Source organism: Phalacrocorax aristotelis, chromosome 2 (assembly GCF_949628215.1).
Source record: "Phalacrocorax aristotelis chromosome 2, bGulAri2.1, whole genome shotgun sequence".
Classification (NCBI taxonomy): domain Eukaryota; kingdom Metazoa; phylum Chordata; class Aves; order Suliformes; family Phalacrocoracidae; genus Phalacrocorax; species Phalacrocorax aristotelis.
The window spans coordinates 145,595,535-145,605,636 of NC_134277.1; the positions used below are offsets into that span (position 1 = coordinate 145,595,535).

At 52.0% G+C, this 10,102-nt stretch overlaps 1 protein-coding gene across 5 annotated transcripts; it reads right to left on the reverse strand.

The window, feature by feature from the left end:
• Nucleotides 1-4,577: 4,577 nt before the first annotated feature.
• KLF10 (KLF transcription factor 10) lies at nt 4,578-10,034 on the reverse strand. 5 transcript variants are annotated; one of them, XM_075085551.1, is made up of 4 exons: nt 9,927-10,034; nt 7,971-8,210; nt 6,959-7,856; nt 4,578-6,035 (listed from the first exon to the last, which is right to left on the reverse strand). In XM_075085551.1, exons 1-4 carry the CDS (start codon nt 10,014-10,016, stop codon nt 5,776-5,778), a joined length of 1,488 nt encoding a protein of 495 aa, XP_074941652.1. In that variant the 5' UTR covers nt 10,017-10,034; the 3' UTR covers nt 4,578-5,775. The 5 variants fall into 5 exon arrangements, with proteins under 5 accessions (XP_074941652.1, XP_074941651.1, XP_074941653.1 ...); XM_075085550.1 differs by having other exon boundaries at nt 7,971-8,215; nt 9,926-10,016; XM_075085552.1 differs by lacking the exon at nt 9,927-10,034 and adding an exon at nt 9,732-9,829.
• Nucleotides 10,035-10,102: the final 68 nt, after the last annotated feature.

Here is a 10,102-nt window from a genome sequence, read left to right on the forward strand (position 1 = left end):
CGTCCCCAGGCGGGCAGGGAGCCTGACAGCTCTGGAGACCCCAAAAGAGCCCCAGAGCACCTGTGTGGTGCCTTGAAGGAGAGTAAAATTACTGGGGAGAAGACAAGGAAATAAAACCACTTATGCTCAACCAAGACAGTTAAAGGCAACTGCTCTCTAAACCTGGGTAGCACTCAGACCCCCAGCAGCAGCAGCAGAATGCACAAGTGCCGTGCGGGTTGTACAGCCGCAGGGGCAGGAGGAGCTCTCGGGGCCATCCCTGCCATGCTTCCCAGGCCAGTGCTCTGCGCTGCAGCTGCAAACAGGGGAATCCCTCTGGCTAACCCGGGCCTCGCTTCTGCCTTTGCGCTTCCTCCCCCTTGGCCGGGATTACCCAATGAATACTGTTTGCAGCTGATCAAGAATTATGTCTTCATTAAGCTGATCGCACAGCTTGTTTGAAGATGGCTGCTCCATTCTCTTGCAATGCTGCAGCTTCTGACTATCTTTTATTTAGTGACTGCAGCGACAGGTGATGTTACATCATGGCTGACAGGTGGTCAGGGGAGTTGCTTTATTGTTTGCTTGATGAGGGTTTCCTTAATTTTTTTTACTACCCTGCATTTTAGGCCATTAATATACTCTCTGTACTCTATATTTTCTTTAACTCCACTCAGGTTGCATGTGATACTCTCTTTCTCTTTTCATTTTGGGAAGGTGGGGGTTGTACTTTCCAGCTGCCTACTAGGAAATGAAACATTAAAAGCTCTATTTCCCAAGCAGAAGTGTTTAAACTGCCTGAGGTTGCTGTACACGGTAAGTACCCTGTGCCAGTCCCCTAGCTATCGCTTTGAAGGTCCCAACCCTCACAACTGAACGATGACAACAGGATGGGATCCAGCCCAGCTGGCATTAATGAAATGAGAAATTTGTGAAGGTTCAAAAAACAAATGACTTGACAAATGTCAGTTCCTCCTGCATGTGTTGGAAGCAGACAGGCAAAAGATGGGCAGAGAGGAGACACTATATGCCTCAACTGTTCAAAGAAATTTAAGTTTTGCAGAGGCCCTGGGGAATATTTAGCTGAGGCAGGATGCGCCCGTGCCTCACCACAGCTGTTAGTGCACGGGCATTCCTCACGGCTGCTGCATCAGTTTACTTGGGAAGTTGTTGCCATGCATGATACCTACCGAAACCTTCTGAGTAGTTGAAGTAGCAGTAACAGCAGAATATTTTTCACCAGATGATTACTTTGACTTTCAGAGTAGAGTACACAAGCAGGTATGTAATTTCATCAAAACTTTGGTATCCTAACAAAGCTTCTGAATTACTTAATGCATTTTATATGATTATTACTTGGTTTATATCATAACATGGCAAGTACATTAGCAAGTTTAGCCCATCTTCTTGTGAATATAATGAGATGGCTAAAGACATGGTTTGTTCTCATTTTCTTATTGCTTAAGTATCACCTTTGCTTTTGGTGACAACAGAAAGCATTCCAGACCACAATATCCCTCGAAAATACATGGAAGTTCTGTGTGACATGCTCAATTACAACATAAAATATATTCCAAAAACATTCGTTCTAGCTGAATATGACTCCCCAATACCACCCCCCAACCACATGCTTCAGGAAAAGCAAAGACTTGTGCAGAAAGTCTGTGGTACAGAAAGGCAGGAAGCCTGAGCCCATAATGCACATACTCATTCATTCATCATTTCTCTTGACCTGATTTTGTGCTCTAACTTTTCTGACAGCCTGCGAGTGTTTCCTTGGTGATCAAAGTTTGTTACCAAAGCAGACAAATGAATCATCTATTTACAGTAAAAATGGGGAGCTGCCAGGGGAATACCTGATGCCTCTGCCTGCGGTGTGCCAGCCATGATAAAGCCCTTCCTCTCAGCTCTCAGGCCTGTGACACGTCTGCACTGTGGCACTCACCCTGTCACCGAGGCCAGCTGGACCCTCTGCCAGGACCACAGGACCAGCTGGTTAAGGCTGGCTGAATGGTAAAGCTCAAAAGGCTAAGCTCTCTCCAGGCGGGATGGGTAGACAGGCTGCCCTGGTTCTCGTCTTAGCTGTGTCTGTGGCTCCAGACAAGCTGCCCCAGCTCAGGACTCCTTTTCTTTTAAAGTACATATTAGTTCACTCACAGAGAATCTAGGCCTTCCACAAATACTCCTGCTATAATGGAAATTTTTCTTCTCCAAACCACGAGAGAAAATGCTCGCTTTTTCCAGCCTTGCCTCCATCTTCTCTGAAGAGATTAAAACCCCCAAGCGCTGGGAAAGGCACACCCAGGGCACGTGCAGGGTGCCCCAGCCCCACAGTCCCCCATCGCTCATCCAGGCTGGTTTAGCCAGGGGGGTGGAATAACCAGACCCCGAGCCCCCCAACAAGTCCTGCTCAGCCCTGCTGGGCCCTGCTGCTCCTCCTGCGGCGGGACCAAGCTGCTGGTGCAACACCTGGGGCAGACAGGCACCCTCTGCCCCCCAAACGGTTCCCCTGTCTCCTCCAGCACCCATCAGCAGAGTAGGCATATCAAGAGTGGGGTATATCACTTTGCTTTGAACACAGGGGCTTACTCTCTCCTTTCCCAGGACACCTTGTGGCAAGACCCACCCTGCTCTTCCCTGCCTGCCTGCTCCAACCCGTGTAATCGATGTCACCCCTGTGGCATCCATTTTATGCTTGCACATCACGTCGGAGACCAGTGCTAAGCAGCAACATGAAGGGTTTATAGAAACTTCTGAAATCTGCTTCCAAGAATATATGCTGATCTCCTGGATCTCTTCGGATCGGCTCCCGGCACTGGGTGCCTGCACGGCAAACGACAGCAGCGGCCACCGCGGCAGGCTCCGCTGCAGCCAGCACCCGCCACGGTTGGCATCCACGTACTGATCGTGGGGGTGTGCTGAGAGTGTTTTCGTTTGCGTTTCTGTTTGGCTTCGTGATTGAACCCACATGGGACGACAAAAGGCAAGATGTGTTTTTGGTAGAGGAGTAAGGAAATCCTTATTATTCCCAGAAATCTGTAGAAAATTCATAAAAATTAAGCTTCCTACTATGCAACCAAATTTGACTGCGCAATAAAGTCAGCATTGAGAAGGTGTCTAATAATGTCCTTTCAACTACATTTTTTGGGTTAGACTTGGATTAACCCCCTGAATGGCTGGTTTAATTTCTGGTTGGCTTCCACGGTTAAGCTTTAAAAAATGGCATGGGAGATAAATTCACAATTACGGCTCTTCCTTCAGCTGGAACCAGTCAGAAGTGCCCTTCTTACTCTTAAATTCCATTTTTAGAGGGAGAAACTCTATTTTATTTAGCTCACTGCAATGCCAGAAAGAGGCTTTCCTGCGCAGCCTCCCCAGCAGGGCCGCCAGCGGCATCCAGAGCAGGATGCTGCACAAAAAGCACCAGCAGACGGGTTTCTTCAGAAAACGCAGGCAGCAGAGATGGCCGTGGTGCAGAAACTTCCTTTCTTCCCCTTTTATTGCATGGCAGCCTGAAAGCACTCGCCTGTGAAGTCAGATTTAAGTTCATCTCCCTGCTGAGCTAGAGAGGATTCGGGGCCCACCACGTGTGCTGCCGAGGAGAGCTGCAGTTGGGCAGGGTAACGATGGGGCGGCCCTTTCTTTATGCCTGCCTTATGTAGGGCCATGGCACAAAACTGGATTCAAGGTTCAGCGTGCCAGAGCTGGAGGGGGGACCCGGCCTCCTAGTCCAACGGCTAGTTGCAGACATGGGTGGGTTTCAGACCCAGAGCTGCTGGAGCATTTGATCTTATGCTCAGGGAATGTAGAAGACCTTGAAGTAAGATGGCAGTGGGGCTCGTGCTCCTGGGGAAGTGTCCCTCTTGCACTGGGCTATGATGCCGCATTCCCTCTGGAACAAGGGCAATGACTCAAGTTCTCCCTACGCAGGGCACTGCGTCAAACAGGATAAGGTAAGGAGTGCCCCATCCCAAACAGCCGGCAGGGCAGGGCAGTGAGTCAGCGCCACAGGATTGTGAAACCTGGGGATCCCTGCAGGCAGGGCACAGCACACGAGGCAGGAGGGCCTTGCCAACGGGACCGGGGCCTCACTCACCTCCCTGCCCTCCTCCCCCCAGGAGCCAGCCCAATAGACCCAGCCTAAGGGGGCAGGCAAACCCCCACCCCGAGGAACAGCCACAGTAAGCGCCCGTCTCTGCCGGTGCTGGCGATGCGACGGAGGGGTCTGCATCCCCAGGTGGCAGCCACCACCTCTGCCCGAGGGCTGGGCCGTGGGGAACATGGTGCGGTTCCATCACCAAGAAAAAACGAAGGATTTTTCACCAGTGTTCCAACAGCCCGCATAAGCACATTTATTTTGGGGTGCTTGGAGAGCAAGGATGCAGAGTGAGGGAAAAACCCCCAAACCAAAACAGACTCTGCAGACTTGACAGTCCACTCCTGTTGGCTTTACAGAGATTAAAAAAAAGCTGTCAAAGTTTAAGACACAGCATTTCATTGCTCAGGACACATGTTGACAGACACTATACTTTGTTTTGAGGCTATTTTCCTCGCAAAGGGATAAGATCTACTATGGAGAAAGAAAAGGGAGGTTGATATTAAAGAAAAGTGGCTTTATTGTAAACAAAGTATAAAGTACAACATAAGAAATGTGCAAATCTTCAGAGTAGTCACAAAAAAGCGTATCTAATACACTATTTTCAAACCGTTCACTTTCTGATATGTGTCCTCAACATAACATGATAAAATAGAAATAGCAAAAGTTGATGCATTATTTGCAACAAAAGCTACAGTTTCAATCCTAAGCTGGTGTCTTTGCTGCCTCGTTTTACTTTTCGAATCACAACTTTCTGATTTAATACAATACATAAAATAGCCATTTCATTTTTAGTATAAACCGCCTTTCAAAGAATAACATGATTAAGAAGCCTAAAATTCTTGGTTTTCTTCCTTAATCACCCCGAGCAGTTTACAGATACAATGTTTCTCTTAAAAGTGCACCATATCCATTCACGAAAAATGCGGTGGTACAGAACCGTGAGGAGGTGTAAAGGAAACTGTAAGCAACACAAAAGCGAAGCGCCGTACAATGCCCAGGTACAACCGACTGTAATAACCACAAAGCTTGCCAAAGAAGCTGGGGAAATATTACAAAGCTAATGAGGCTTCAGAAACCTTCCCACCCCCACCACTGCCCCGGGGGTGCCCCGAGCACCCCTGCAAAGGCCCCCCCGGACAGCAGGATAAAGTGGGGTACATTAAACACCCCGCGCAGGAGGACGGGTCTAATGTCTCCACAACAGAGGAAAAGATTCCTACCAAGAAAAGGTGGCCAAAGTAGGAAAACCAATTCAGATTATCTTATGCAGGGGTGTTCTGGGCTTTCGAGCCCGCGTCTGTACATTGCCGCCTTCCTAGTCTGTGCTGTACTGCAGATCGACAACTGAGAGTTAAAAATCAGAGTTGGTCTCAAGCGTCAGCAGCTACACCTTCGGTAACACGCGTGGCTGATCTAGAGTATAAATGCAAAATTCAAAGCTGGCACAATGTGTGCTGCTCTGCTCTAGTGCCTTCCCTTTCTCTCTCTCCTTACCAGTGCAAGAGACACCCGCTATTCCCAGTCAGCCACCAGTTCTCCCAGCCACATTTTCTGTGGCTGCCTTTGCCTCCCTGCTGCACCACTGTCAGCAGCCAGAGCGGGAGAACCACAGACCGGGAGCAAAAGCCTTTTTTTTTTTTTTAACCGGCACATCCCAGCAACAACAGTTAATTCCACCGCCTTCAGAAGTCGTCCTTTCACTGTGCGGTCGCAGATGCTGGCGGCACGGTGATATCGTTTAACTTGCTCACTTCCATTTGCCAGTTCGGTAACTTCTTAGCTGACAAGTGGCGACGCGCGTGCTTCGTTAGGTGGTCACTCCTCATGAACCGTCGCTCGCACATCGGGCAGGCAAACTTCTTCTCACCGGTGTGCGTTCTGCGATGGCGAGACAGTTCATCAGACCGTGCAAACCTCCTCTCACAGCCTTTCCAACTACAACTAAACGGCTTTTCTCCTAAGAGAAAAGAAGATGACAAAGAAAAAATAAAAACATGAGTACTAACCGAGCAACAGACACTACTGCCTTGACTGGCAGGATTTGACCTTTTTAAAGAAAAGTTTCTATTATGATGGTTCAGCCAAAAATCCACATTAATATTATTTTTATATATATGAAATGTGAAAAGTTGTATATCCCAATATTGTTATATATCAGTATTTAAACACACAGTCTCACTATATTCAAGACTAAGTAGTACAAAGGGTTAACAATTCTCTGGAACCAAATAGTTTGAGAAGCTCTTTATGCCTCAAGAGAGACGATTTTAACTCGCAGCTCTGCATGAATGAGATTACGACGACTTCGTTTGCCCAAAACTTCCCTCTGAAACGCAAGCTGCAGTAACACATTACGTAACCGAGCTCTGGCACCACGCTGTGAGCCCGTGTGCAGATACATGCGCTCTTTCTGCTACTGCGATTCAGAGCTGAGGTGTGGAGAAGCTACTCTAAAGTAACCAAGGTAGGAATAATTTGGAGTGGATCCTTATATTCTTTCATAAAAGAATCTCTCTTAAGTTTTACCCACTTCTGACAAAGGCATTCTTGTGGAGAAGCCTAATAAGGCACCTTTAGCTCTGGAAAAGCACACTCTACACCGGGCAAGGCCTCGCTTCCACACCCATAAGAAGCACTGCTGAATGTCTTCTGACACAGAGCAAGTCCAGCACAAACAAACTGCTGAGTCAACTTCCCCTCCGGGAGATTTCCTGTCAGCAACTAGGCAGCACTACAACGCACGCTGGCAAAAGAAGTATTTCATCGCTGCCCCGCAATTTGTTCCATGAACAAATCCTGTAATCGCTAGAACCTTAACAAGTTGCATATAGAGCCACAGTTTTCTACATTAATTTTTAACACTCAGCAACAGTAACCAACCTGTATGTGTTCTGACATGAGCCTTCAAGTGGGAGCTCTTGAAGTAGGTTTTCCCGCACCCTGGGTAGCTGCAAATGTGACTTCTTATTCTTGAAGAATCGACCGGAGGAGTGGTTTTTGCTGCAGAAGGTACGAAGCCAGGGGCAGGGGCAATGGGAGAGAGTCTCGTGCCGTTTGGACTAATGATGGGAGCCTTTGTGCTCTGCACAACTGGCTGGGGCACGACAAACATAACAGCGCCTTTGGGAACTTGGGTGCCCATGAAGACCATGGGCTGACAGAGAGCTGGCTGCTGGCTGGGCGTGGCGCTGGGCACTACGGCTGTCACAACATTGTTGTTCGCGGGCAGCGGCACCATCTGGCAAATCATGGGCACGGGGGGAGCTCCACTGCCTTGGGCGGGGCATGGTGGTGCTGATGACAACTGCTGTGCCGACCCAGGGGCAGGGTGGTGCCTGCTGACAGAGGGCTTTGTCGAGGGCACCAGACTGACAGCTGGGTCTGTGGTGTTTCCTTCTGCCACTGGCAGGTCACCGCTCTCCTCACCGGCTCTGCTCGGCGCCACAGCAGAACGCACCGCGTGTTCTGCTTCCGTGCTTTGTTTACCGTTTGCTTCCCTCGAAACACTGTCCTGGTATTTCAGCACGCTGGCTGTTCTCACCGGGCAGGTTTTGCGATTACAAAGCTGGGCATCAGCCGTGTGGCGGATAACACTTGTTGCTTGAGCTTTCAGAGGCCTGGCTGCCTGAGGCCTCTCTGCCTCTCTCCGAAGTGCAGCCAGAGGAGGCTTGGCAGCCTCAGCCGCTGACTTGCCGAGCACTGCAGCAGGCACTGGTGCCCCCGGATGGACCACCTGTGACATCTCCAGGTCAGAAGGGCTGTAGGGGGGGGTCAGGCACTGTATGGGGAAACAGACATGGTAAGGGGAGGGGCATGTTACCAACACATCACCACACTAATTATTAAAAACAAGCACCCGCATGTACAAATTAAAAAAAAAAAAACAACTTACAAATGCTGGTATCGCATTGAAGTCCGCTGCTCCAGGAAGCAAAGTGTCGTCGCTCTCTTCTGACACATCAGATGCTGGAGTTATAGGTCTCATTTCTGCATGTTTTTTGAAGTCTGTTTTCCAGTTGCAACTCATAGAAATAAGGGCTTCTACAGCCTCATAATCGCATTTTTCAGGAGTATTGTTCCAGAAATACCTAGTATCTCTGTGTTTCTCAGTCATCATCTCCATTTCTTCTTTCTGTTCCGGTTAGAGAAAAAAAAAAGGAGACTTTAAACCTGATTCTAAGTTTGAATATTTTGCAGTTACTTACAAGAAGGCATCATAAAAACCAAAGAAAACAACTTGTGCAAAATAAATATACTTGGTCGCATGGGCTATATGCCTTATCTTCCTGCCCTCTTTCTTATTTACATAATATTTCTTTGAAATTGTAAGTGGGGAAATCTGGCCATCTGGTGAAGATTATATATTGAGACAAAAGGACTCCCTCCCGAATCTTAAGCAACAGTTCAAGTTATCCCATATTGCAAGTGTTGTGTCTGGAAGCTCAACAAAAATCATCACGAAAAAAAACACAACAACCAAAAAAACCCCACACCTTCCCCCCCATCCCACCCTCCTTCCATTTTTGCTTTAAACACAGTCCTCGGTATTGTGCTTATTTTGACACACGAGAAAGGACCATATTGGGACTGATGCACATTTTCTTCAGAAGGTATTAGCTACCAAAATGTTCCAGAAAATACTAAAAAAGTCTCTCACACACACACGCAAGGAAGGTCACCAACTTGGAGAAGTGAAATATGTATATTCACCATCTGACCAACCACCACACGGGAACCAGCCCACGCAGAAAGCCTCCTAAGCTCTGTGTTCCACCGTCATCCCTCAGGCAGCTTTCGATCTCTGAGGGACGCTGCCCGCCGCGCTGCTGGCCGTTTCCACCCGCCCCGCCCCGCCCCGCCGAGCGGAGCCGGTGCGGGCGGGAAACCCGCGTCTCCGGGCAGCCCACGTCACGGGTAAGACGCATCGTTTTAACGAGCCCAGCCCCGTCTGTCACCGACAGCCCCACAGCGGGGGGGGGGGGCGGGGAGCAGTCGCGGGCCCCGCCCCCGACCGTTGGGCGCGCGCCACCCTCACCTCAGAGCACCCCGCTGGCGTTCCCCGCCCCCCGCCCTCCCCTATTGGCTCCCGGGCGCCGATGAAGCGCGCGGCGCGGGGGGCGGGGGCATGTGAACAAAGCGTGATCAGCGCCTGCTCGGCGGTGTGGGGAGCGCCGCGCGCCGACCTTTCACCCAGTTCCCCCGCGCGGCCGCCCCCGCCCTCAGGAAGGGCGCCCGCCCGCCCGCCTCAGCCACCGCCTCCGCGGGGCGGGGAAAGCCCGGCCGGGGGAGCCGAGCCGAGCCCGCCGCGCCACCTCCCCTCACGGCGGGCGGGGATCAGCGCCGACACACCCGGCGCCTCCCGCCACGGGGGAAGGGAAGCGGAGGGCCCACGGCTCGGCTCCGCCGGGGGAAGGGGGGGGGGGGGGGCTGCGGCTGGCTCTTCCCCGCCGCGCCGGGATGCCCCCGGTTCCCTCTTTCCCGCCGCCGCCTGGCACACGCGGCCGGGCGGCCCGCCGCCCACGCCGCTCCCCCGGGCGGGGCGGGCTGCGCGGCGCCGGGCCGGCGGTGCCAGCGGGTTCCCGGCAGCTCCGCTCCCCGCCCCGGGGGGCTGGGGTGGGGGGGTGTGTGGGCTCCCAGCCCCACCGCGGCTCACCTCCTCGAGCCGCCGCGTCGGTCCGACCGACCTCCGTCCCGCCGCTCCCCACCCGGGGACTCCCTCCTCGCCGCGGGACATCCCGTTTACCCCCACCGCCCCCCCACAACCCTGGGGGTTCCCCGACACCCCGCGTCCAGGGACGCCCCGGTCGCCCTCCCCGCCGGGCCGGGCGAGGCGGTACCGATCACTCACCACCGGCCGGTGGCGGGGAGCCGAGACTGGCCGCGCCGCCGCTCTCCGCCCGCTGTCCCGGTTTTCCTCTTTTTGTTCGCCGCTCCCCATTCAGGTGGCGGCTGCCCCGGCCCCGCGCGCGCGGGGGCGGGAGGAGGAGGAGAAGGCGGGGCTGCCGGCCGCCCCTCCGCCAATCA